We start from the raw sequence: 27970 nt of genomic DNA on the forward strand, positions 1-27970 counted from the left end.
GTCCAGGCATTGCACCAGCACCTGGGATCCAAAGGTCAAGAAGATGTGTCCTCACCTTCGTAGGACTTTTAGGCTGGAGGTCTTGGCTAGGGAGGGACATTGCTCATTCATCCCTTCATTCATTTTGCATTTATTGAACACCTACTACGTGGCAGGCACTGTGTAAAGCCTTGGGAAGGCAGTAGGACATGATCTTTGCCCTCAAGGAGTTTAGAGTCTTCTGGGGATAAAAGTCACAAAAGCAGGTGACTGAAGCTCTGCTTAAGTAGAGGAGTGGGGAGTCAAGGACACAGAGAGAAATGTTGGATGAATTTAATGTCCCCCTGTGTGTCCAGAGCAGGGCCAGTCACAGGCTAAGTATGTGTTCAGTAAATGTTTGTGAAATGCAGGACCCATGTGTGGGTCGTAAGTTTCTTAAAATTTATGAGTCAAAGAATCAAGTCGTTTTAACTCTACAATAAAAATTCTACAAATGAAAATGACTGGAAGCAGTCAAATGATACTTAGAGGAAAATATATGGTCTTCAAAGCATCTTATATTTAAAAAGACGATAGAAAATTAAAGTATTTAACTCAAGAAGCTGAAAAGCAATAAAAATAATAAACTCAAAATAGGAAGGAAATAACAAATATGTCATCTAATTCTTTTATTTCTTTCTTTTAAAAAAATTTTTTGAGATGAGGTCTCACTCTGTTGCCCAGGCTGGAGTGCAATGGGCGCAATCATAGCTCACTGCAGCCTCCAATCCCTGGGCTCAAGTGATCCTTTTGCCTCAGCCTCCCAGGTAGCTAGGACTACAGGCGCTTGCCACCTGGGATTGCTGGGATTTTAGGCATAGCCATCGCCTCCTGGCCTCATGAAATTCTTGACTATGAAATTCATATTCATATTCAGAAATTCAAACTCCAATTCAGAAATTAATAAAATAGAAAACAAAGATAAAATGAGAGAGCTGGTCTCAGCTCTAGGCCTCTCTTGGACGGTTATGTGGCTTATCAGTCTCTTCTGAGTTTTGAGAGTGGAGCCTGCCCTTCAGGGTCTTCAGGGGAATGGATAAACTCAAGCCTCTGAACTTTAGCCCAGGGGCCTGGCTGTGCTGTGCACTGAGCCGGCATGAGGTCTATTTGCTTGCATTTGAGTCTCCTGATTAGTTGGTCACCTTTAATCTTTAATGTCTGCTGTAATAATCACACCATCACTAATAAGCCTTTACAATTGTTGAGCTATTATAGTTCAGAGTGCCGGAAGCAAGAGATGTGGCTTTCCTGAAAGGAATAAACATAGCCACCTCATCAAATGCCCAAGCACCCTGTGAGTTAAGTAGGGAAGGGGTGTGCCCCATTTTACAGATGAGGAAAGCAATGCTCTATTTGCCTGAAGTCTCCTTGCTGGTGAGTGGGTGGGCCAGGACACAAATGCTTCCACGTCCCTTCCCGCTATTCCTTTCCTTTCCTTTCCTCATGAAATTCCTGTTCCTCCTTTGGTCTGTCTCCTAACTGAGTTCCTTTGTGTTCACTTGAAGTCCCCCTTCCTCTAAGCAGCCTGTTCTGATTCCCTGATTCCCTCCACAAACCCTTCTCTTCCCTGACCTTTGATAGCACCCACTTCTGCATGTGGCGAGGAAGTCCAGGGTGGCTACCTTGGGTGGATATCTCATATCTCAGCCTGACTGTGAACTTCTTGCGGTGGAGGGGTGGACCCTTGTCTTGGAGGAGTCTTAGCACAAGGCTGGGCTTGGAGGAGGTCCTCAATCCTTATGTGTTGACTTGGGATTTGATTTGGCAGGATTGGGCCCATACCCATCAGAATACAGTCTGGGTTGTGTCAATTCCCAGTAGGGCAGAAGTGCTTAAGAAGAAAACCTGCCACCACTGGGGAATCCCTGGCATGTGTGCTGGCTAAAGCAGCCTGTGTGGTGCCTGGATATGTCAGGAGGCACTGGGAACATAGGACAACATTGGTGTAGTCTCGGGGCAGGACAGTGTATTAGTCAGCCTAGGGGCCTGGCTGTGCTTATAGTGTGTTCTTAAACACACTATAAAGAAATCCCTGGCTGAGCGTGGTGGCTCACGCCTGTAATCCCAGTACTTCAGGAGGCTGAGGCGGGCAGATCACTTGAGGTCAGGAGTTTGAGACCAGCCTGACCAACATGGTGAAACGCCATCTCTACTAAAAATACAAAAAATTAGCCAGGCATGGTGGTGGGTGCCTGTAATCCCAGCTACTCGGGAGGCTGAGGCAGGAGAATTGCTTGAACCCGGGAGGCGGAGGTTGTAGTGAGCTGAGATCCGGTCACTGCCCTCCAGCCTGGACGATAGAGCAAGATTCTGTCTCACACACACAGACACACACACACACAAAAAAAAAAAAAAAAAAGAAAGAAAGAAAGAAAGAAATCTCTGAGACTCAGTAATTTATAAAGAGAAGACATTTATTTTGGCTCACAGTTCTGCAAGCTGTACTGGCATGGCACCAACATTTGCTCAGCTTCTGGTGAGGGCCTCAGGAAGCTTACAGTAAAGGCAGAAGGTGAAGGGGCAGCAGGCATATCACATGGCGAGAAAGAGGGGAGAGGTCTCAGACTCTTTTAAACAACCACATCTACGTGAATTGAGTGAGAACTCACTCATCACCAAGCGGATGGTGCTGAGCCATTCGTGAAGGATCCTCTCTCATGATCCAAGTACTTCCCACCAGGCCCCACTTCCAACACTGGGAATTACATTTCAACATGAGACTTGGAGGGGACGAGCATCCAAACCATACCAGACGGTGAGACAGGAGACCTTTGTGTGTCCAAGCTGCACTGGTCTGAAGATATAACTAGGTCCCTGGACTTTTTCTCCCTTAATTGGAAAATTCCTAATGTTCCATGGTCAGCCTGATTGACCAGTGGCTGACCGGTCCTGAGAGGGGAGATAAAAAATAGACATACAGCTTTCTCCATAGACAAATCTCAACACTTTATTCATCCTGTGGCAGCGAGAAGGGGACATGGCCCCAAGATAGCCAATCAGGTGAGGGGGCTGGAGCGTGTGCCATCTATCCAGATAGTACATACAGACTGATCATGCAGAAACAGGAAGGGAAGCAATAAGTTAAAAGCCACATAAGTTATGAAAAAATAATATATACTTTATATATCTTGTATCCCCACTGAGGATTTGCTCCCTTGGAAACCAATGAAGAGCCTGAGGAAAAGCACCAATCAGCACCCTCTTTTGGGACTTCGGGGATGAGAATATCTGAGTTCCCATGGCCAGAGAGTCAGTAACCCGCCAGTGCTCCCCACAGGCCTGGGGGCCCAGACCTCTGGCCAGCATGTCCTGGAAAATGAGATGAATGAATCTAATGCAGTTTAGAAGAGGAGGTGAGGCGAGGGGCAGGGAGGGGAGATGAGAGAGAAGGAGGGAAGGAAGCTGTGCAGTGGGAGGCTGGTGCCACTGGGATGCCTCTGCAAGCCTCAGCATTGAGAGCCAAGAGGGGGAGACAGGAGTATGCCTGCCAGCACCCCCGTCTTCTGGTGGAATGTGGAATTTCCCTCTCTGGTAGAGCGCTTGTAAGGCTGTCATTCGGGCCCCACAGCGGGACCTCAAGGGCTTGGAAGCTCCCAGACTTGCCTGGACTGTGCCTTCTTGCTGGCCGGCCAGAGGCAGGGGGAATGGGCATGGAGGGAGGAGGGGGACAGGGTGAGGAGAAAGGAGGAGCTCTAACTCCATAGGTGTGGGGAGTTCCTGGGCTCCTCCATGAATGCCGAGGAGGGGAGGGCAAGGCTATTTGGCCCAATGGAGAGAACAGAGGCCCTGAGAAGTGAGATTCTTGGGAAGTAGACCTGGGGCTTCCTGGCAGGGGTGGGACCAGGGGTCTCCAGGGCTAGGTGCACCAAAACCAGGTGTTTGGGCTGGGAACAACCTGGGCTGGGGGTAGAGAGCTCAGATCCCAGGCTGGTAGGACGCCAGTATGGCAAGGAGGTGAAAGGAAGATCTAATGCTCCTGCCTAATCTCAAGCTGCCATCTGGCTTCCACTCCCAGGGAGCTGATTATGGCAAGAATAGCTTCCGGAGAAGGTGCTAGGAGCTGGTTGGGGGCAGCCTGTCCAGTTCTGACTGTGGCCTACTGGGAGGGACCCATAGGAGGAGGGAGGGGTGCAGGTGTTTGGGCTCATCTCTGGGGCCCAGGCTTAGGTCCCCAACACCCAGGGCCCCTCCTCCCTTCACTCCATAATACTGTCGGGTCTCTGGGGAGCCCAAGGAGCATGGGAAAGCCAAGAGGGTCTTCAGCAGCCAGGCTTCCCAGGAACTCCAGATACAGGACAGGGCCCACATCGTCCTCCTCGGCTCCCGCCCATAGGTGGATGGGCCGGTCCCAGTCTCAGTTCCAAGGCAGAGGCAAGGCAAGGCTTGAGATAGAAGTCAAGGTCAAGGACTGGGCAAGAGTCAGAAGGGCCTTGGCAGAGCCCAGTGCTGGAGGAGGGGCCTCAGAGGAACAAGGAGGTGGAGACAAAACTGACCCCTAATTCCAGCTCACCCATCAGGAAAACCTCTGGCCAGAAGGTTGGAAGGACGGGACTGTGAGATACTGATACAGAGCGGAGTGGCTCTGAGCAGCTGCTGATGCTCCTCTCCCACCCTGGCAGCCCACAAAACAGCAGTCAGTTTTGAACCCCCCCTCTCAGTTCAGTATCAGATTTTGCCTCTCCTCCCAACCTAGAGGCTCCAAGCTGCTTTCTTGAGTCTAGCTTAAGTCCCTTCTGCTGCAGTGGAGTGCCCTGGGGGTCCTGGGGTCCCGTCGCCTCACTCTGAGACCTCCGACTCCTGTGAGAAGTACTTCTCTGACATTTCGGTGATTTGGATCACGGGGCCTTTGCTGCCCTTCTTCTTTCGGGAGGGGGCCTTGGAGAGGCCCGACCTGGAGGCAGCTACAGGGAACATAAGGGGTAGGGGAGGGAAGGGGCTGGAGGTTTGGGAGCCACTTAAAATGATGCCTTTAGGATCATGATCCCCTACACCCTCACCTCCCCCCCCACCATGGGTTCTCAGGGCAAGAGGACTCACCGGTTTTGCACCTGGACTGCACAGCGCTGACCACAGTGGCTGAGGGCAAGTCCATCCTGGGGGTGAGGGGCGGGGGGTGGGAGAGGGATATGATGGGATGTGAAGGGAGCCTGTGGCTTAGACTGCCCTGGGGGCTGGCAAGTGGAGGGTAGTTCTTGGTGGTCACTCCCAGCCCTGGGGTTGTTCTGTTGTGTGGCCCTGGCTAGCCAGCTTGTCCTCTGTGGACCTCTGGCCCCTCTCCATGGCATAAATGGCTAATAGCACTGAGCACTGAGTTTTGACAGGCATTTGCCTGCATAATCACATGAATCATCCCTGCCACAGGTGAACCATGTTTATGATCAGCCCACTTTCCAGATGGGAAAACAGGATGAAATGAACTGGGCCAAGGTCCCAGTTTGTAAGTGACTGAGCCAGGACTTAAACCCAGGCCTGCCAGGCTCACTGTATCATGTTGGAAAGGAGAAGTGACTTTGTGTAGGCCTGGGCCTCCAGCCCTCCTTCCCCTCCAGCCCTTCCTCACCAGCCCTGGCTCTCACCTGCCCTCCTCGCCCTCCACCAGCTTCCTGTAGGTGGCGATCTCAATGTCCAGGGCCAGCTTGACATTCATCAGCTCCTGGTACTTGCGCAGCTGCCGCGCCATGTCCTGCTTGGCCTGCTGCAGGGCGGCCTCCAGCTGGGCCAGCTTGGTCTTGGCGTCCTGGAAGGCCAGCTCACCCTGCTCCTCAGCTGCCTTGATGTTCTCCTCCAGTTTCAGGCACTGCAGCCAGGAGGACAGAGGGAAAGGGCCTGTGAGCAGGGGAAGGAGGAGCAGGCCAGGGCCAGGAGTCATCTCTGTCCTTGGTGGGGTTGGGTGTGGGGAGGGAGGGCTGAGCAATGGCATTTCTGGGTGTGGTAACTGGTTGCCATGCAGCAAGAGGGAGTTTAGTTCAACCCGAAGAGGCACCTTCCCAAGGCCAGCGGAGAGCACCACAAGCCACTAAAGGAGCCTGTTCTGGCTGTCCTTATGGGGCAGCACCTGCCCTGAAGGTTTGTCCTGAGTGGAAGCTGGGACTTAGGCCTCTACTCCCTCCTCTCTGTGTAGTTGGTGGGGGGCTCCTAGGAGGGAGGCAGTGGGCTCTGGGTGTGCGTGATGTGGGGGGTTTCTAACATTCCAGCAGCCTTGATCAGTTTATAGAGTATTTTTGTATGCGGAGCTCACACGATCCTCATAATTACTTTAGGAGGCTGTACTATTAACCCATTTGACAGATTAGGAAACTGAGGCACAGAGGCGCTAAGCGACTCACCCAGGGTCATTCAGCACACATGACTGTGTCTCCCTGCTCTCCTCCCCACGTCCCCGAGATACTCACATGGCTCTTGACAGAGAGGATCTGGGACCGCAGCTTCTGGATGCATACATTGAGGTCCGCGATCTCGCTGCGGCTGCTCTGGAGGCTGCTCCCATACTCGGCCGAGCGGGCGACCTGCTCCTCCAGCTGGAGGTACGTGGAGGTCTCAGTGAGGCGCAGCTCAGTGCCATTCCCAGCACCTGTTACCTGCCTCTGCTTTTTCTTGCACCCCCCAATCCCATCTCCAACAACTCTGCAGCCCACCACGCCACGCCAGGCTCCCTCTGCTTCCCCTACCACCTCACTTTCTAGGTGGCCTCCTCCTGGCTGCCCTAGCTGAGCCCCATGCCCACATCTGGCCTGGCATTGCTGATAACAGCACCACCTCGAACTCCTGGAGGGCACAGACCAGCTTTTGTGGTCTCCCCCCGCCCGCCCGCCCCTGTGCTTCTCCATTCCTCTCTCATAGACTCTCAGGACAGAGAGCTGCAGGCAACCTCAGCCATCACCAGTCCAGCCCTTCCTGCCACCCGGAGAGCTGTCCAGGCTGCTTCTCCTGCCCTGCATGGTCAGCCCCACCTGGCTCCGAGAGTATGCCTCGGCCTCCTCCAGGCTGCGAGCCGCGACGGCGTCATACTGGGCCTTCACCTCCTCCACGATGCCGCTCAGGTCGATGTGGCAGCGGCTGTCCATGCCAACGGTCACCGACACATCCTTCACCTGTGCTGCCAGATCCTTCAGCTCCTGGCCGGGCACAGGTGTGGGGGCTCAGGGCTGGTGGGAGGGCACAAGGACCCTCAGTCCCACACAGTCCCTTTGTCCCCGGGGTGAGCAGGGAGTGGAGCTGCTCCCTTCCTGTCCCTCTGGAGAGATGATGGAAGACCGAATGCCTCCTTGCTATGTCTCCCCAGCCAGGACTCTCAGAAGGCAGCTCACTGCCCAGTGCTCACCCACCCATGGTCCTCCTCTCTGAGTGGAGGGCAGGCTGGGACTGTAGGTTCTAAAAGCTACCCCGCAAGCTTCCCCACTGCCCGCCTTGCTGCCCTCTCCGCAGGAGGGATAGCCTCCTCCTGGCTGATGGGAAAGGGCCCGAGAAGTCAGGCTCTGGGGCTGTGAGTTGGGCCCCTCTGTTCACTGTTTCATTATTCCTGTGCTGTGGGGTGCAGCTCTGCCTCTCCCACTGGGCAAGGAGCTCCCTGTGAGCCTGGCAGAGCCGTGTTCATCTCTGAGTCCCTGTGTCTGGGAAAGGAGTGCCTCAGTTCATTTGGTAAATGTTGGGAGGGAAGCAAATGAGTGACCAGGGTTGGGGAGGGCTGGAGGCTGACAAACCTGTACTCCCCTTTCCCGGCCCTACTGAAAGCCAATAGCCTGTGAGGGGCCTGGGCGCAGCCTCCGGTGCTGACTTCAGGGTCGCCCTGGAGACTCACTGCCCGCTCCCTCTCTAGCCAAGGGACATTGCCTGGACGACCACAATATTTTCACCATCTCCTCCCTATCCCTGGAGACTTCTGGAAATGGTAAAACCCACCATTCCCCGAGGAATTCCCTACAGGCTGGACTGTGTGCTGAGCGCTTTCCACACATCCGCACCAGGCTGGCACTGTTGCGGCCCCAGAGGAGGAAACTGAGGTACAAAGATGTTGTGGAGACAGCAGTGAGTGGCAGGGTGGGCCCCAGAGCAACTGCTGCTGTTGCTGCTGTGACGCTCCTTTAGCGTATGGAGACAAGGGGCTGACACCTTCTTCATTGTCTTTCTGGCCCCAGACCAGCTTTCTCTCCTGGCCACAGCCTTGCAGCTTTCTAACCAGAATGCTCAGGGGTGTGTAGGGAGGCAGGTGGGACCAGGGATCTCTAGAGGCTGCAAAGGGCCCTGGGTTGCTTACCCTGGAGATGCTGAAAAGGGTAGGGCCTCCCTGTGGGAAGGAGGAGCAAGGGGAGTCAACCGAGCATTGTGCCGAGTGAGTTGATGGCGGGGAGGGGGCCAGGCAGGAGGTGGGTGTTGGGCGCAGACACATCGTGCTCCTTCTGGCATTTACAGTCCACCCCGACCCCTATTTCAATCATCAAATTTCAGTCAGCGTTCCCATTTTGCTCACCGCCTCATAATTTTTTAAACGTGTTTGTTTGAATCAAGATCCAAACAAGGCCTGTACACTGCAGTTGGTCCATATGTCTCTAGGTCTCTTGTAATCTCCATTTCTCTCTTTTTTGTTCTTTGCCATTGTTCTTATTGAACACATTGGCTGTCTGCCTTGCGGAGTCCCCACAGCTGGGTTTGATTGTTGTACCCTGTGCCAATGTTCAATGTGCTCTTCCAGCCCCAATATTTCCTGAAAACTGGCTGGTGCACCTAGATGCCTGCTGGGATCCAGGCTCAGCTTTAGCTCCTGACTGTGTTCTGATCCTGGTTCTTAACTCTGGGCTCCCTCCTGATCCTCTGTCCCTGTTTCTGCTCAGAGAGTTTGTGCTGAGGCCTTTGGTTTCTGTCTCAGGCAGAGGCTGGACTTCTGAACTGTAGACAACAGGGATGAGGGGCCAGCTAGGGCTATGTGGGCAGCCGCAAAGGCCTATCTGGGAACTGACTCTGCCCACCAGCACCTCGTGGTGACAAGGATGGTGTGGAAGTGGCAGGCATTTGGAAGCCCCTCTGGGGGACAGCCTATCTCTGCCCTGGAGTTGGCAGGACCCTGAGCTCAGTGGCCAGCTGCCCTTGCGTGTCTCCTGCTGGGGGTTTTGGTTGATCTTCAGATGAAAATATAAATCTCTGGGAAAAGCAGGCTCAACCCGTGCCAGAATAAGATCAATTGTTACCATAGCCCCACCTCTCCTGCCCCAGTCACTAGCCGACATTTCCCATGTGGCACCAGCACCCTGGCTGGGGCTTGGCTGGGGACAGTTTCAGAGTTGCAGCTTTGAGGCTGTTTTGGTTGACACATTGTGGGCATCAGTGGGGGTGGGGGGCCCCAGATAGAGCCCTCCAGTGTGCGTCTACAGGAGGGCCTAACTTGGCATTCGTTATGGCCCCAGGAAAGGCCAGCGCACTGTGAGGACGCACTATAGTAGGACTTCCCAGTCAGGGTGAAAAGACTGGCCAGACATTTTCTGGAATGAGGCAGGCTAAGCAGGAGCTTGGTAAACAAAAGCAGGAAATGGAGCATTCAGGACATCCACAGACCTGTTCAGACATGCAGGCCCCTGCCGGGCTGCAGAGAGTATGACAATGCTGGCTGTGTGGTGTGGAGGTGCCCCATGGGATGGGCCCCCTGGAGAGCACGTGAGCCTCCAAATGGTTAAGAATTAAGCCAAAGTCCAGTTCAGGGCTTCCCTTAGGAGGCTGCTGTGCGTGTGAGCACCCTCACTGTGTTCCCCACGTCAGGGTAGATCGTGACTCTTATGGAGTAACAGTGTTGGAGAGTAAAATGTAGCGCTAATGGCTCTGGACACTGAATACCATCACTTCTTCTTTTTTTTTTTTTTTTTTTTGAGACGGAGTTTCACTCTTGTTGCCCAGGCTGCAGTGCAATGGTGCAATCTTGGCTCACTGCAACCTCCGCCTCCTGGGTTAAAGCAATTCTCCTGCCTTAGCCTCCCAAGTAGCTGGGATTATAGGCATGCACCACCATGCCCAGCTAATTTTGTATTTTTAGTAGAGACGGGGTTTTACCATGTTGGTCAGGCTGGTCTTGAACTCCTGACCTCAGGTGATCCACCTGCCTCGGCCTCCCAAAGTGTTGGGATTACAGGCGTGAGCCACTGCGCCCGGCCAATCCCTTCTTATTAGTTGAGTAACCCTGGTCAAGTTTTTAAATGTGTCTAAGCCTTGGTTTTCTCATCTGTAAAATGGATCTAATTATAGAGCTGAAAACAGCTAATGTTTATTGAATGCGTACCATGTGTCAGTTACTGTTCTAAGTATTTTAGGATATGTTAACAAAAAAAATCCTCACAACAGCCCAGTGAGGTAGATGCTATTATTGTCCCCATTTTATAGATGGGGAAATTGAGGCATATAGAGATAAAATAGCCTGCTCCAGTTCCCACAGTTACTGAGCCAGGATTCAAATCCCAGCTGTTCAAAATCTGTGCTGTCTTAATTATTATCCCTACTTCATAGAGTCGTCGTGAGGGTTAACTGAGATTAAGACTGGAAAGTACTTAGCACAGTGTCTGGAATATATTAGGTGCTCACTAAACAGTAGTTAAGGATTCTCTATTATGGTAATTGGTAATAGTGATAAAGCTGGGACGAAGTGTCCAGAGGCAGAGCAGCCTAGTCTTGGGGCAGCCTCCATGCAGAAGTTTAGGCAGCACTGGCTTCTCTCTGCAGGGATGGGCCTCCCTCGAGGTGTGCCTGGCTGCAGGGGGTTGTCAGCAGATTCCACAGCTAATCTCCCTGGAGCCAGAGTGTAGGGGTGGGGTAGGTGGCATTCCAACTGGATGCAGCCAGGCCCAAACACACTTGGGAGCTGTACTGTGTCTCAGAAATTGCGGGGGACCCTTCCAGCCTGTGCCCCCGAGGAGAGAGGCAGAGGGTTTGCAGCAGATGCGGTCTGAGCAGATCATGGCCATGAGCCCCTGCTCAGTTGGCTGGGAAGGGCCTTTCAGAATGTATCCTGGCCGTGTGTGTGTGTGTGCACGTGTATGTGCGCACACACATGTGTTTTGGAGAGAGGAGAGGGCTGTTTCCTGGGACACAGGTGTGGGCCTATATTTCTGATCTGGTGTCTGCTCCAAAGCTGAAACTAGAGTATCGGGGCCTCCTGGGCCACTCGTATTCTTCCACCTGAGGCAGACGTGGCTGGCACAGTCTTTGCTCAGAGCTGCTCTGTCCAATGAGGTAGATGTTGAAATAATTATATTTTGGATATATTGGGCTAAATAAAATATATTATTAAAATTATTTTTTCTGTTATTTTAAAATGTGGCAACTAGAAAACTTAAAATTACATATGCAGTTCACATTTCTATCAGACAACACTGAGTTAGACACCCTCCGGTGTGGGGAATATTTTTGGCAAAGAGTCAGCATTGCCCTCTTAGCCTGCAGCAGTGTATGGAGAGAAAGGCAAACCTCCAATTTCAACCCCATCTTTTTGCTCCCAAAAGTAATAATAAGTGCTGTTGTGCCCTGGCCCCTACTGCCTTCACCGCAGGCCCTTCTCCGTGGCAGGCTCAGGATAGCACAACCACACCTGAAACTCGCTGTGTGTCACCCCGCCCCAGTGCCCACTGGAGGCTGCCTGTCACACTCAGAATGAGGTCCGAGTCGTGAGCCAAGCCTGTGAGGCGCTCTCTGACCCGAGGCTCCCACCCTGCCCTGTGCTCTGACCGGAGGCTTCTTTCTTTTCCTTTAATCGCCAGGCTCCCTCCTGCCTTAGGGGCTTTGCATAGCAATTCTGTGCCATCTCCAGTCTGCACCGGGCTGGATCTCTGCCACTCTTGGGGAGGGTACCGCCTCTGAGAGGCCCTGCCCATGGGCTCTGAGGCTCTCCACTCCCTCCAGCTCCAGTGCAGCACCCGGTGTCTTTGCATCCCAGAATCTGTCACCCTGCAAAGCCATCTTGTCCAGATATTTGCTGACTTGCTTATGACTTCTCTCAGCTAAGTCATGCCCTCCTTGAGAGCAGGGAGCTTGCCCAGGCTGTGGCATCAGTGCCTGGCACTTAGTAGGCATGCAATAAACATTTGTTAAATGAATGAGTGGGCTGAGTCCTCCTCACAGCCCTATGAGGCTGGTGCTGTTACTCTCTCCATGCTACGGATAAGGACACTAAGGTACAGAGAGGAGAAATGACTTGCCTAAAGTCACAGAAATAGTAAAAAAAAAAAAGGCCAAGTTGGGATTGGGGCCCAAGGACTGCAAAATCCAAAGGGAACCCACAGGCCTGGCTACTGGGGCGGGGGCCAAGAAGTCTTGTGGGGTACGACTGGGCAATGCTCAGGAATATCACTGGTTATGCCCAGCCTTCTTCCAGTTATGTCTCTACAGCTGCAGGGCCTGCATCCTGGCTTACAGCTTGAGCTCTGAGCTTGCCGAGACATCAGTGAGCAGGTGGAGAAACGCTGGGCTCGGGTTTCAGAATCTGCACTCCACCTAGGCTCGGCAGAATCTGCACCCACCCACGGGCTCAGCCTCTCAGAGGCAGTACGAGTGGGTGGAGGCCCAAGGATGGCAGAGATCCAGCCCAGTGGAGATGCGAGATGGCCCTGCTGATGCCTGCCCGGGCTGCACAAGCCCACAGTGAGTCTGGGCAGAGGGGCCCCTAGCCCAGTTCCCACCCAGCTAGTGGGCATGGTGCCCTGGTCAGCCCCACAGCACTTGGCCTGGCTGTGGGGGGATTTGCTAGGGCCAGGAAGCTTTTCAGGGCTGTGGGGAGAGCAGACTGCCTGGGACGGCTGCCTTCCTGCTGCTCCAAAGGGTTTGCTGTTCTCTCTGCTATGCTACATCTCGTGGCCACAAACAAGACTCAGTTCCACGGAGGCCCCAGCTGGAGGCTGGGACTGCTGGAAAGGCGTGTGGCCCATGACAGGGCCATGAGGCCCGGTCTTCCTTTCCACAGGATGCAGCCATGAAGCTGTGGTCAGCAGATCACAGGGCCATTTTAGCAGAATCTGTAAGTTGTGGTGGTGACTTTGATCTCGGCCTTGACCTTAGCTGCACTGCCATAGCCTGGCACCAGCAGTGTGCAGCACTTAGGTGGCCAAGCCCTGTTATCCCCAACAGTGGTGCTGCCTGCTCCTAGCTGAACCGAAGACCTCTGTGGAAGGAACTTTAGCCCAGGAGTGTCACCCCTGAACCTCCCCATCCCTGAAAGAAGCGGTGTGGAGAGGAGGACTCCTATCCTGAAGGGCGCCTGGGAGTCAGCAGTTGGCATGGAGGAGCGGTGTCCCGAAGCCAGCGGCCGTGCCCATCTGATGGCTGTGCTGACACATACTACGCTGTTCTGGGCCCTTGTACACTAGGCCCCACTGAGGACTTAGGAAACAAATGCAAATGTTTCCATTGTCTCCATTTACTAGGTCATTAGCCAAAAATGGGGAAGAGGGAAAGGCAGGCCTATCAGAACTAGCACTGTGAGTGCTGTGGTTTAGGCTGCAGGAATTAGAGAGAGAGATCAGTTCAATCAGAATGCTTGTTCCAGGCCCCTGGGTTCCATGCTCCTGAGGCCAGCCTCCTGACCCTTGTCTGAGGCACCTGGTCCCCCACATGCCCTCAGTACTCTAGCACACAAAGATACAGTTCTTCTGTATTCATCTCATGGAACCGGCCCATGTTCCATGAGATGAATGGCCAGGGGTCAGGCAGGGTTATTGACATAATCACAGGAAGGGGTTTAGGAAATTATTATGCTGGGGCTGGAAATCGTAAGTGACTGTTGGAGTCTCCATGTCTCCATGCCCCACCGAATGGCTGTGCTTCCCCTGAGTCCTTTACCCGTGGACCAGCCAGCTCTGGGCTTGGCGGGACACTGGCCCCATCTCACTCACCTGCTCATAGATGGTTTTCATCAGCTCCACGAAGCTCTGCAGGCTTTTTAACTTGGTTTCCAGTTCAGTCCGACGAAGACACTCTGCATCCAGGTCCTGGGGTTGGGAGCAGTGGTGAGTGGTGGGAGAGGGAATGGAGGGTCCCCGGGCAGGAGTGGGCTGGGGGGACTGCCTCATGGGTGAGAGTGGGGGTGATTCCAGAGGAGATCTGGCTCAGAGCCTCGAAAAAAGAGCTGGATGGGGATGGGGGTATCTCCCTGTCTGTCTGTTGGTCCTGGGACTTAAGCCTCTGAGGGCTTTGATTGGGCATAAAGGAGAATAGGATATCTGGAGGGAAAGAAGGCCCAGGGCCCATGGGAAGAAGCCCCTGGGGCAGGCTGGGCAGGCTACCTTCTTCAGCTGGACAAAGGTGAACTCCATGTCTGTGCGCTTGGAGATCTCATCCTCATACCTGGGAGGGAGAGAGGTGTTGCTCAGCTGGATGTGGTAGGGGCTTGGGCCTGGTGAACTCCCCTTGGTTGGGGCTCGGGGCCTCTGCTATCCCACCTGGGGTCTCTTTGCCAGTTAGAAAAAAGCAGCCCATCTTTCTCCCTCTCGCGTCTTCTATGACAAGTCCTCTCTCTGTCTCTCCCCCCACAACCTCCTGGCATTGGTTTCCAGTTCCTCACTCCTTCCTGATGACCCCATCCTCTCCCAGCGGCTTCTGCCCTTTCCTGGCTCTGCTCCACACCCAACCCTCTCCAGGAGGCCTCCCTGATTGTGCAGCCCCTCACCCTGGCACTTTGTCCCCTCATCTTTACCTGACCTCCTTCCCTGACAATCTCAGGTTCAATCAAGTCTGCTGGGAGCATCCTGCTCACCCCTCACCTCTCCCACCTCCATGCCTTCCCTGCAGCCCCAGCCACCTCCCCTCTGCTTTGTGAGCTGGTAGGACACTAACCCATTGTGTTCCCTCCAAAGGGAGGACAGGAAGAGTGTGAACTTTGCTGTCAGCTGGACCTCCAGTGTGTTTTTGGGCAAGTTGCATCACCCCTCCTCCCTTGGCTTCCTGCCTCTAAGGGGTATGCGTGTGCCCACGTGTACAGGGGGCTGACAAAACCCACTTCTGACGCAGTGACAGCCAGCTACAGGCTACAGGCCATACTCAACAAAGCATAATAATGCTCTTCTCAGTTTGGACTTCTCCTTACTCACTCCCACCTTGTGTTTGGAACAAGGACATCACTGGATGGGGAGGACGGGACCCCCAGATCCCTGGCCCGACCCTCTTCCTCCAGTCAAGACATTTGTCTTAGTCCCCGGGGTGGGTGTCTGCTGGCTCCAGACTTCTTGCTGGCCCCAGTGGTCGTGGGGATTCAGCAGCTTCTGTTTTTTTCCCTCCTGTTCGGGGAATGCCTGCATCACAGGCAGCTCTAATTACAGCCGCCTGCCTACCTCAGGCCCTGGCCTCCCAGCAGGGCCACGTCACTCATCACCCATTGAGCTGGCTGTATCTGGCGCCCCTCATGCCTTCTTTCCCACCAGCCCACCCGAGGAGCTGAGGGGTGTGGACCCAACGGCAGGACACATGGGTTTCTGGTCTCAGTGTGCCAGGGGCCCACACCCTCCCTGGCCACTGCCTTGGCTGCTAAGAGTCTGTTTGGGGCTCTGATGGTATAGGTCCTGGGGGCGGGGCAGAGGAGCAGGCTGGGGAGAATGTTTTGCTGTCTAGGCATTCCCAGAGAGAACTAAATGGGACTTGAGTGGGGAATGACAAGTGCTGAGTGCTTCACCTGCACTACCTCCTGTGGCCCTCAAAGCACCCAGTTAGGGAAGTCTCATTAGTTTCATTTTACAGATGAGGAAATGGAGGCTCAAGAGAGGGCTGGGGGCTCCTGGAGTGTGCTGATGAAGCAAGGGGACTAGAGCCAGGCTACTTGGGCTGAAATCCTGGCTTCCTTGCTAACCAGCTGTGTCCTGGGGTGCGTTCCTGTGTGCCTCAGCCATGATCACGTGATGCTGTGACAATTAAGTGGGGCAATTCACAGAGTGCTTGCAGCGGGGGCAGCACCTGCTGGGGCTCAGCCTCTCTGCTTCGGCCTCAGGAAGCCTCACGGCAGAGCACAGGCGGCTGTCTGCCACTCACCCTGCCTGGGAGAACATAAGCAGGGTGAGTTGAGGGAGACAAGTGGCCTGGCAGCTGCCCTGGGAAACCTCCCCTGGCAGAGAAGGACACCAGGAGTAAGGGGACTGGAGGGACCGTCCTCACAGTATCCTGGCTAGGCCAGGTCTGCCTTGACCCTGGACCTCTAGGTGTGCTTTGTGGGTGGGGTGGAAGCAAGCCCTGAGCCCCAGGGGAGAGGACAGTGGGGAACATTGGGCTGAGGCTGGATAATGGGTTCCAGTCTGGAGCCGGTCCCCTTAAGGCCAACACTGTTTCATCTCCAGGCTTTGTGCCAATTAGAAAAAAGCCCCCTTCCTCACGGGCTGTTTGACCTTGTACCAGCCTGCATGGTCTGATGCTTGGCTGGATCTCAACCCCTATCCACCGCCTGAATCATGTACTCTTGTGCAGCGCACAGTTTGCACAGCTGTATGTGGCATCTCTGAGTCACTTGCTGTGTGGCCTTGGGCAAGTTGCTTTCCCTTGCTGGGCCTCTGCTTTGTCCTTAGGAAACAGGAGGGGTAGACTGCTGATCCTTGGGGTTTCTGCTACTTCAAAGCCTTCGGAAGTCTCCATCCCCATAGAGGCTTAGGTCCGCTATTCCACTCCCAATCCTCTGCCAGTCTGTCAGCCACCAATTCCCAAACCCGTTCTCAGGCCTTTTTTAGCTTGTCACACCTGCACCGCCCCCCTCCCCCCCAACTTGTTTATTTCTGGGAGTGAGGCTGATCTCATCGGCTCCGTAGAGACAGGGCACAGCCCTTCCCTACTGGGGCTTGGCCTGGCATCTCCTGGCTCCTGGGGGCCCTAGGCTCTGCACAGCCAGGCTTTAGCTCCCCTGGCTCTGGCCTGAAGACCGAGAAGCCCTCCAGCTAGGCTGTTTGCCCAGTCTCTCCTTCCTAACTCGGGTGGGTTCCCTACCCAGAGAGAGGAAGAGAGGCTCAGTCTAAGCAGTACAGTCAGGTAGCAGGCGGATAGAAATCAGGCGGCAGCCAAATGAGGGGGCTGAGCCAGATTAAAACAACAGGTAGTGTGTGTATAGGACTTCCAGTTACAAAGTGCTTCCATGGACGTGATCTGGTGGAGCTCGTGGGAGCAGCCTTACCCAGTGGCTGGCTGGGGTTAGGGATGGGACTTAGCATGCAAGGCTGTGTAACTGAGCACAAGCCCTGCCCTCTCTGGGTCTGTTTCCTTCCCTGTAAAAGGAGGATCCAGGACTTCCTCTAGCTCTGGCATTCTCTGATCCTTTGAGGGCCGAAGATCTACTAGGGATCAGGGAAGTGGGTCACAGATTCTAGTAAACTGCCCTGACTGCCCGGTCATGGCCAGGTGCTGGGAAGCTGGGCCTCTTGGGGCGGGTGGTCAGCTGCCCTGTGTGTTTCCCTAGGCCTGGGAGGGCAGGGCTGGGGAGAGGCGTTGGGTAAACTCAACCTCTGGAGTCCAGACAGCTCAGGTCTCTGGACTCCCGGACGGGACAGGTGCTCTCCACCCTCCAGCCTGCCTGGTCAGCTGCTCTGGAGGTTGCAGGTCTCACCTCAGATTGGCAGGGTTTGGGGCTGGGCGGCAGCACTGCAGGAGAGGAGGCCAGGGGTTCAGCCTGCCCTGTCCTCGCCTCACCCTGGCTGGAGGTCTCCTTGCAAGTAGACCAGACCCAGGAGGTGGGCGCAGGGGCACAGCCGCTCTCCTCTGCCTCAGGCTCCTTGTTGCTGAAGCCCTGCCCACTACCTGACCAGAGAGGGTCACCTCTCTTCTAAGCAGCCCAAGTGACCAGCCTTCCCCTTTAGACTGGCCCATCAGTTCAGCAAACCTGTGTCAAAGACCTGCTGTGTGCTGAGAACTTCAGCATTCTAAGGATAGAAAAGCTGCCATTTATAACTGCCAGTCACCGTGCCACACTCTCAACTTCCTCCTTAGGTTAGATACCTACCTTAGGTTGGCATGGACCATAATCATTCCCGCTTCACACAGGAAGAAACTGAGGTTCAGATATTAAGCCACTTACTGGAGGTCACAAAGCTAGTGACGGGTGAGGGTGAAGATTAAACCTCATCCTGGTCTAATGCCCAAGCGGGGGCCCATAAATTCTCGAATATACTGCCCAGCAGCTGTCTGTCTGTCTGTCTGTCTGCCCCACACAGTTGTAAAGGCACCTTGCATGCTGGGGCTGTTTTCCTTTTCTGTCTGATTCCAAGTCTACCTTGATGTCCGGCGTGCATTGCTTCTCTACTCAAATAAAACCCACTCTTTCCATGCCCTGCCTGCTTCCCCGTGGCTTTCCTCTCCTTTCCAACCCAATCCAGATCAAAATCTAAAGCCACATCTAAAGCAGAAACCCATCTGTTCTAGTTAGTGACATAATTTCCCATTGCCAGAGCAATGTGTTGGCAAGAGCAAGTGTGTCCACAGGTGCAAGGGGGCGGCTGCTCGAGGCAGGGGTGTGGGTTATGATGATGCCCAAGGGCCAGCAGGCACAGGGGTTCGCTGGGAGCCAGCACAAGATTCACTTTGTTGTAAGGGTCGCTATTAGGGAGGGGGCAGCTGTAGGTTCACAGCCATATCCTCAGTATTTAGAATACTGCCTGGCACATACCAGTCCCTCAATAAACGTCTCAGGTAAAGAAATGTTCCAGAACATCTTCCCTCTTTCTCTGGCTTAAGTGCCTCCCGTCTTAGGACAGCTTGTTCCCAGCCCTCAGGCCTTGCTCATGGCTCCCATGGGGCTCTGTGTACCTGATTCGAAACTCCTCGACCTTCTCCAGCACCTGCAGCAGGTTGGCCTCCAGCTGCCCCCGCTCCTGGCTCACTTTGCGCAGCTCCTCCTGCAGCCGGCCCTGGTATTCCTCATAGAGATGCCCGAGGTCGAAGATGGCTGAGTCCTGGCCCTGCAGGAAGCTCCAGCGTGTCTCCAGCAGCTGGTTGCGCTGTTCCAGGGCTTGCACCTGGGAGAGCAGGAGGGCGGTGAATGGGTCAGGTGTGGACCAGTCGGGGGCTGAGGCCCCGGGCTGACCAGCAAGAGCCCGCGGGGGACTCCCTGGGAAGTGGCAGCTCATCTGTGCACACCACCCAGGGCCCTCACTCAGCAGAATGCACCTCCAATGACTGATTGTTAAAACTGAAGATGGTAAGATAAGGACAGGATCAGAGCAAGGTGGAGCCAATTAGCAAAGGTTTCCAGGCGAGGGCAGGGCAGGGCTGGCAGAGGAAGGGGGGATGAGGGTGTGAGAGTGCCAAGCATGCGACAGGCTCTCCGTGCCTGCCTGGGGCTGGGGCGGGGGGATCCCAGGGAACATGGGGTGTCAGAGGCCCATCTGCCCCCTTCCCGCCACGACAAGCGTGGTCTCATCTTGTCTTGGAAACTCAGCAGGGTAGGGCCTGGTTAGTACTGTGGTTAAGCGCTCATCCTCTCAACGACGCAGCCTCTCTGAACCTCAGTTTCCCCAGCTGGAAGTTAGGAGTGATAACACCTGCCTGAGCGGTCCTCTCCTTCCCTCCACCCTGTCCAGCCCAGCTCAGCCTGGGGCTCTCCCTGCCTCCTCCCCACCCTGCCTGTCCTCTCTACTCTCCTTCCCATCACCAGGCCTCTGCTCTCCCCATTTGTTCTTCCAGCTCCCTCCTGCAGGAAGTCCTCTGTGACTCATGTTGAAAGACTCCCCTCTTCCCTCCAGCACCGAGGCCCTCAGTTTAGCTGCTCCTCCTTTGTCCTGACCCACCACTCTCGCCATGAGACTGCGGGGACACCTGGGGATGTGCTTTGGGATGGGACCAACAGCGAGTGCTCATGTGGCCCCTGCTGTGTGCCAGGCTTTGCTCTACACGCTTGACCCATGAAATCCTGCAGCACCCCCATGGGTGGGTACTATTATAAGCTGCATTTTACAGATGAGGAAACCAGAGGTGGTGGAACTCGCCCAAGGTCACAAAATTAGCGAGTGGCAGAGCCAGGCCTGGAATCCAGGCACTTTGGGTTTAGAACCTTTTAACCACTGTGACACATGCCTCCTGTATGTTGCTGGAGTCACTGTGGGCCCTGGGATCCCGGCTGCCCTTTGTGGGCTGGCTTCTGCCTCCAGTTAAGGACAGTTTTGCCTCGCAGTGAAACCCTGGAAGGGCTCTGAGCCCTGCTGCACCTCTCAAACTCTGCCTCCCATATGCCTCTTGCTGGCAGGGTCCTGCGCGGTCCTCCCTTCAACCCAGTCCAGCCCAGCTCAGCCTGGGGCTCCCCCTGCCTCCCTCCTCCCCACCCTTGCCTGTCCTCTCTACTCTCCTTCCCATCACCAGGCCCTCCCCTCCTCCCCATTTGTTCTTCCAGCTCCCTCCTGCAGGAAGCCCTCCATGACTCATATCTTGAAAGGCCCCCAGTTTACCTGTTTCCCATTTGTCCTGACCCACCACTTTCCCCATCACACTGGGAGCCATCTGCTCCCCCTTGGGGCCTCTACTCCCTTGGTGCCAGGGATAGGCCATGAGGGTAGGCCATGAGGTTGGAGGCCTGGCTGGGGCCTGGCTCCTGTCAGTGTGGGTTGTTTGTCATGAGGATGTTGTGATAACTAGCCCAGTGATGCTCCCTATGGTCACAGGTGAGTAGCTGGGCCTTCTCCTGCCACTGGTGGTGCTGCTGGCCCAGGCTCCCAGAATCGTAGCCTGAAAAAGCTGCCAGCAGCCTTTTGGATCAGCAGCTGGGCTGGGTCCTTCATTTACAGAGGAGGCAATGGAGGCCAGGGGTGTCAAGTGACTTCTCCAGGGTCTCAAAGCAACTTGGTGGTCCAGCTTCCCAGACAGCCCCATCTGACAGCCACTGCCTACTCTGCACCTTCGTGGGCTCCCGAAGGGTCAGGTGGGGCCAGCCCCTCTCTCTCTGCTCTGCTTCTTCAGGGTGTCCTTGTTTTCCCCAAAGTGCTCTGACGATCCTTTGACATTCACAGCAGGTAAGGCCAGCGGGAATACTGGATGATGGCGTTTGATGGTGTTTGTGGGCTGCCATTCCCCTGCGTATCTGTACTGGTAGATTCTACTCGAAGCCAACCTTAATCCTGCTCTCTGCTGTACTCACAGCCAAACAGGTTCAGTAGGGATGGAGGTCAAGAGGGTTTCTGCCCTGCCTTGTGTGTGTGAGAGGGAGCGTTGGGGGGGCAGGTATCTGTTCACCCCACCTTGCCTCCGTTTTGACAAGCAGGAGCTCCATGTTTACACTGAGGGTGGAGTGAGAGGAGAGATGTGAGGCTCCTTCCTCCACCCATGAGCAGCAGATAAATCTTCACACCAGGAAGTTCTTCCTACTGTCTAACCTCAATTCCCTATGCTTCAGCACTAGCTCGCTGGAACATGGTGTGTGTTTGGCCAGCCAGTCCAGCTAGAAGGCATTTGTGTCTTAGGGGATTAGGGAAAGCCCCCTGTTTTCTGCTGCCCTTGGGGGAGTCTCTGGTTGTCTCTGTGGGCGGGGATGGAAACTCATCCCCCACCTGAGACCTTCCTTGTAGAAAGGCTCCTCCCTCTCAGAACAAACACCTAGGGAGGGCTGATAATCCTGGCGCCCTGAGAGGTGCCAGGTTAATTGCTCCAACCCAGGAAGACTGTCGAGTCTTCACCTCTGATTCCTCCTCTCTGCTCTGCCTGGCCCTCTGCCCTTAGATCATACCGTAGCAGCTGTAGCAGGGACCTCTCCATTTTACAGATGAAGAAACTGAAGCCCAGTTGAAAAGTAGGGCCAGGTTGGGGCTGAGGTTAGGGGAGAGACCTGTTTTGTAGGGGAAACCGAGCAGTCTAAGCTGGGGCTCCTGGAGGGAGACAGGCCGGACATCTTAGAGGCTGCAGGTCCCCAGCTTATAGGGGAGTGCCTCTGGGCCACACAGGTAGTGTTCCTCAGCGGGGGCCGTTGAATCCCCGGCCTTCAGCCAGACGTTGGCTTTGGCCAGGGAGCCTCACAGCCTCATCAGGAGTGGCTGGGTTTGTGCTTTTCTGCATACAGGCAGGGGGATGGCTGACTTCAGTTCTTCCGGAGGTCACACAGGCCTCGGTGAAGACATTGTCTCCATCCCTCTGTCTCCAGGCATTTTACCACTGCTCATGGGTTCCCTCTCTATAGCCTCCCCAGGATGACCTCAGGCAGTCCTGCCTCTTGCCTCCCTCTCCATCCCCTCTGTTGTCCATGTGTGCGTGAAGGCAAGAAGCCCAGCCAGCAGCCTCTGCTGGAGGTTGGCTTTGCTCCCTCCCTGCCTCCCCTGGCCTCTTCTGCTGCTGCTGCTTCTCTTCATCCCCCTTCATCTCATGACTGTGACCTTGCCAGTCATTCCGCTGGGATGAGCTCAGGGCCACTGGCAGAGCAGAGCAGAGCAGAGTAGAGGAATCTGGGGCACAGAGAGGGTAAATGACTTGCCCAGGAAAATGCAGCCAGCAAGTTGAAGAAACCACACTGCTCCAGGGCCTCTGCCACCTCCTGAAAGTCTCTGCTCCTCCTCATTGCTCCCTGGTTCCTCTCAGTTCCTCAGAGGGCCCCCTCTCCTCTCCTCTCTTTGCCCAGAGCCCCTGCCCACTGATCATGGCATCTCACCCCAGTCCTTCCTCTAAGTCCATACATTGCTCAACAGCCCTGCGTTGTACCCCCTGCCCACTGAGTCCCTTCACTCCTCTATCCCGCAGGGGGCCTCTCCCCACCTCCTCTCCATGCTCCTGCCTGGAAGGGGCTAACTGGGTTCTAGCTGCTCCCTGGGCCAGACTCATTTATTTAATTTTTTATTTAACAGTTATAATGCACTTAACATGTACCAGGTATGTTCTAACTGCTTTTCAAAAATTCTCCCATTTGATTCTGATGAGCCCATTAACCTAATGTGTGCTGAGGCACAGAGAGATTAAATAATCTGCCCGAGATAACACAACTGGTCAGTGGTGGACGGGGATTTAAACCCCGCAATGCTGCTCCAGATTTCACATCTTAACCGCTGCCTGCTTCCATCTGGGCCCTCACAGCCTCCACAAGGAGGCAAGGAGGGTGGGGCTAATAGATCTTCTTCATAGAGTTGAAGGGTCAGCTGGGACCCCTTGGGGCAGAGCTCCTGCAACCAGGGCCCCCACAGGGTCGGTACCCACAGCTCCCTGTGTCCCACCCTGAAGGGCACCCCATCTCAAGGTCAAGGCTAAGGGTTGGGAGGCTCCAATTCTGCTGAAGAACTTCAAGGGCATTGCCCTGGTCTCTAGGCACAGGACCCCAACCCCGAGGGCCTCCTCCCTGGGCTTACATCCCCCCATCCCCATGGCAGTGGCACAGGGTGATATCAGTGCTGGTGTTTGAGGGAGAAAAATCACCCATCTGAGCCAAATTACATAGCTCAGTGAAGCATTCCTTCTAAAGGATTAAACTGGGTTTGGTGAGGAGCTGGCTCTGTAGGGACCTGCCTCCCCAGGGCAGCTGGGCTGCTCTTAGAGGGAGAACCAGCCCAGCAATGCAGGGCTCTGTGCAGCTAGGGCTGGGGGAAGGGATGTTCTGCCTCAGTGGACAGTGGTCCTTCCCCTCTGGGTACCCAGGGGTACCCCAGGTGTGGATGATGAAACTCTGGTCTAGGCACATGAATGGAAGAGGGAAAGAAAAGATTCCCACCACAGAGACCACTGACTTCGTGTCTCAACAGACCTGAGTTCAAATCCAGACTACCATTTGTTGGTTGCGTGACCTTGGGCAAGGCACTTAGCCTTGCTGGTCCTCAGTTTCCTCATCTGCACGGTTGGAAAAATAACAACCACTGCAGGGTAGCCGTGTGGCTTGAATGTCATTGCATTTGCAAAGTTCCCCCAGAGGGCGAGGCACAGGTAGATGCTCAGTGCATGTTACTTTCTTCCCTCTGCCCCTCCCTGTGAGCTCCCACTTCATGGGAGAGACCAGCAATGTGCAGAGGAACACAGAGTCAGAGGCCAAGAGCAGACAAGGACGGAGCCAGGGGCTGAAGGCTGGACCTCTGGTTTACTGGGAGGGTCAGAAATGTACAGTTTTCCTTATCTGTGAAATGGACATAAAATTGTCTTCTCCCATAAGGTTGTTGAGAGAAATACAGATAAATGTGAAAAGCATCAGCACAGTGCCTGGCACATTGTAAGCAATTAACCGATAGCAGCTGGCACTGTCATGATTATTCTTGAGGGTGCAGGAGGGTGCAGAGTCAGGAGGAGTTTCTTGGAGAAGATGAGTAAAGAACAGATTTGGGAAGTGGATAGGACTTCCTTGGGAGCTCCCTTGCCCTGGGAGCAGAGATGGACACGAGTACCCCAGACCTGTTGCAGGCCATGGACAGTGGAGTCTGGGAAGGGTGGTTGTGATGCTGAGGCCACACTCCCTGCAGTCAGGCGGGGTGCAGGGTGCAGGAAGGCCCAGCTGGCTACCCTGTTCTGACTTGAGGCATTGTCCCCTGCATTCCTATCTCCTGACACCCGAGCTGCACCCTCACTTGCGGCAGTCTGGGCAGCAGCCCCACACACCCCGTCCATCCTACTAGCTTTTCTGACTGGGGCAGCTGAGAGAGATGCTGCGAGACCAGAGGCTTGAGGGATAAACAGGAGCATGGAGCCTGGGAGGCCATCTCCCCTGTCCACCTGCCTCAGAGTAGGACCGCAGAGCACGTCTCCATCAGCCATTCCTGCAAGAGGGCACCTCTGGCCACACTAGGTGGTCCTTCCCAGTCCCTGTCTGGGTGGTGGGTGACCCCAGGTCATGCAGCATATTATCAAGACATCCCTCAAAGGCCATCCTGGGGTCCCTTTCTCCCCACATGCCAGGATGGATCAGGGACTTCCCTCCCCCAGCCTCTGCTCAGAGCTAGGCTGCCGGGTTAACAGTGCCATCTCCCCATTGGCTGGGTGCAGGGGTGGGGCGCAGTGATCGATGCTCAGGGAAACACAGAGCTTGGCTACCTGCCCGGGCCTGGCAGCCCTTCATATTTGGGACCCCCCCCCACTTGTGCTCACCTTGCCAATCAGGGAGGCAAATTTATCATTGAGGGCCTTCATCTCCTCCTTCTCCTGGTTCTTCTGCTGCTGAACAGCGGGGTCCAACTTGAGGTCCAGGGGCACCAGCAGGCTGGGGTTCACAGTCACCTTGGAGATGGTGCCAGCCGACAAGCAGCCTGTGAGGCTGCGGGAGCTGAAGTCCAGCCCGGGGTCCCCGCAGGTGTCCCATCCGGAGGTTCCAGGCCGGGGGCTGCCCACCGGGGTCACCTCACAGCTGCTGAGGCTGCTGAAGCCAACCACGCAGGAGCGGCAGGCCATGGCGCCCCCGGCCGGAAGCAGGAGGGACCGGGGGCTGAGTGAGTGAGCCTGGGAGTGCAGCGGGTGGCGGGCTCTGGTTGCTCTGGTCACAGCTGGGGCAGGCTGGGGACTGAGGAGCAGACACCTGTCGCACAGTGCTCATTAGCTGCAGGAGGGCGGGACGCCTCCCAGCCTGACCAACCTGTTGGATGATGTGGTGCTCCCGCCCCTCCCCCAGCAGCATGTAGGTCTCCCTCCCCACAGGGATCTGCACTGCTTAGGGGGCTGGTCCATAGCCCCCTGCCCCCAAGAAAGCAGGCCTAGCTCTGGGGAGGGGGCAAAGGCTGGGCTGGCCGGGTGGGTTGGGGGTGGGGAGTTGGCAAAAGGAAGGCCATTCAAGGAGGAAGGAGAGAAGAGAGATCGCCTCACCGCAGACCTCACTGCATACCTGAAGGCTGACGTATCTGGGCTCACATACTTCTGGAAAAGATGAGGCAAGCATAGGCCTTGAGCTCCTGAGTGTAGGGCAGCTATCCTGGGCACGGTGCCAGTCTGGCACTGGAAAACAGCACTTATGATTTATTTTCTAGCTGCTAAAGAGTCTCCCTGGCTTATCTTCCCCTTTCCCTCTACCCCCTCTCCCTTCCTTCCTTCCTTCACGTTAACTGGCATTGACTGAGGACCTATTGTGTACACCCCACTGTCTCAGAGGCTGGGAGGACATAGATGGTCAAGGCCAAGGAGCTCTCAGCATTGGAAACGTGAGACCTGGTTCAAGACTCAGCTGGGCTGCTTACCACTCATGTGATCTCAGGCACGTTACTTGACTTTTGTCTTCGTTTGAAAACACCCACCTCACGGGAGATAGCATGTACAAAGCACATGGTAGAGGACAGGGGACAAAGTTGGCCTCAATCAATGGTGCTACCTTCCAGGCACTGAGTCTAGCAGGGCGATGGGTATGGCCGAATGCAGCTCTGCTCTGGGGCAATGAGAATCTCTGCCTTCCTCACACTCTCCTCCCTCTTCTTCTTTCTCTTCTCTGCCTCCTTTGACCTCTTTTACACCATCTGTGAAGTAGAAACAGAAAAGACACCATTTTGCCCCCACAGAGCCTCTGACAGGGCAGCAGAGGCCCACACAGACCAAGGCAAACCCTACCTTCCCACAGTTCCTGAGACCCCACTCTTCCACCCCAGGGGGTTACCAGCTCTCCCAGTCCCGCGTCGTCTTTCCTGGCCTGGTGGTCCTGATGTTCTGGCCCTGGTGGCTGGCTCTGCATGTCTTTCCTGGACCTGGCTCACCCCTGCTCTCGGTGGCAGGGGCCAGAGCAGAGAGAGGAGTGTGTCTGGGAGAGTTGCAGATGGTCAGAGATAGAAGGGGTAGCAGCCCCCTCTGGGCCCAGAGGAAGACAGCCCCTGAGAGGGACAACCATTTGCCAGTCACATCACCACCCTGGGCCTCCGCCTCCCAGGGCAGACATCTTTCTCACACACTGGGCACTTCTGGCTCACAAGGGCACAGGACCCTGTCCAGAGGCCACGGGTCCATCCTGAGCCTGATCCCAGGATCCGGTGCTGGGTAGGGTAGCGAGGCACTGGTAGGTGACTGATGTGTGCGGCCCTCCCCACTCAACACCCACGTGTGGGGCCACCTTGGCCTCCCACCATCCTCACTCTGGTCTGGTATCTGAATGGCGTGTGGTTGAGCACAGCACCTTGCCCCCCACCCTGTCACCCCTGTGTGCTCTGTGGGGAAGGGAGCGGGCAGCAGTGGCATCTGGGCTCTGCCAAGGCCAGAATAACAGCTGATCCATCAGGTATGTCCCAGATGTTTTGCAGAAATTAGCTCCTCAATCCTCCTGACAACTGTCACTTGAGGTGGACGCTTTAATTCTCATCACTCTAACTGACAGAGAAGGAGGCTCAGGGGGCTTGAGTGTCTAGTCTAAGGCCACAGGATTATGATAAATGGGAACCTGGACAGTTGGGGCGAGGAGCTCTTTAATCTGAGCCTCTAAGTTTTAAGACCCCTAGGAAGGGTAGTGGGTTAGAGAAGGAAGCTGCCTTCTTACTGTCTGGGGCGCAGTTTAGGGCAGCCCTGCCACCTAATTCTCTTGGAGCTGAATGCCTTTTTCTCGCAAGTGCCTGTGCACTTGAAATCTATTTCTTGCTTCCTTCCTCTGGCCTCAGTCAGCTCCTGAGAGTTGACAGGTCTTGGTTAATTGCCAAGTCCCTGGCTCCTCGGCTGGCTTTGCAGGGCTTGCCTTTGGGGCCCCACGCCAGGGGGCTTTCCTTGCAGATGTCTTAACCTCCTTGGAGAGGACTGGAAGGCATGCTAGCCTGGGGCTCTGGGCTGGGGGAGGTAGGTGGGGCTTGCCTGTTGCTTCCTTTCTGGTCCGACAGTCTTCCTTGGGTGCAGTCCGTAGAGACGTCTTTGACTGTCACTGCTCTGGCTGCCAAACAGGAACAGCCACAAAAAATCCCCAAATAAACAAAACTCCATAAACAGCCCAGCCCTACCTGCTCCCTCTCCCCTCCTCACCCCTTGTCTCCTTTCCTCCCCCAGCTCACCTTCCATCCTCCCGACAACCACCACTTGAGGTGGATGCTTTAATTCTCATCACTCCAATTGACAGAGGAGGAAGTTCAGACGGCTTGAGTGCCTAGTCTAAGGTCACCGGATTATGATGGATGGGAACCTGGACAGTTGGAGTGAG

At 55.1% G+C, this 27970-nt stretch overlaps 1 protein-coding gene across 2 annotated transcripts; it reads right to left on the reverse strand.

Moving 5' to 3' along the window:
• Positions 1–2411: 2411 nt before the first annotated feature.
• Positions 2412–25377, reverse strand: KRT80 (keratin 80). 2 transcript variants are annotated; one of them, XM_025403460.1, is made up of 9 exons: positions 24973–25377; positions 18751–18959; positions 14268–14328; positions 13878–13973; positions 6969–7133; positions 6411–6536; positions 5595–5815; positions 5056–5111; positions 2412–4919 (listed from the first exon to the last, which is right to left on the reverse strand). In XM_025403460.1, the coding sequence occupies exons 1-9, from the start codon at positions 25270–25272 to the stop codon at positions 4795–4797; spliced, it is 1359 nt and encodes a 452-aa protein (XP_025259245.1). In that variant the 5' UTR covers positions 25273–25377; the 3' UTR covers positions 2412–4794. The 2 variants fall into 2 exon arrangements, with proteins under 2 accessions (XP_025259245.1, XP_025259246.1); XM_025403461.1 differs by having other exon boundaries at positions 2412–4954.
• Positions 25378–27970: the final 2593 nt, after the last annotated feature.

The sequence above is a fragment of the Theropithecus gelada genome, chromosome 11 (assembly GCF_003255815.1).
Source record: "Theropithecus gelada isolate Dixy chromosome 11, Tgel_1.0, whole genome shotgun sequence".
NCBI lineage: Eukaryota > Metazoa > Chordata > Mammalia > Primates > Cercopithecidae > Theropithecus > Theropithecus gelada.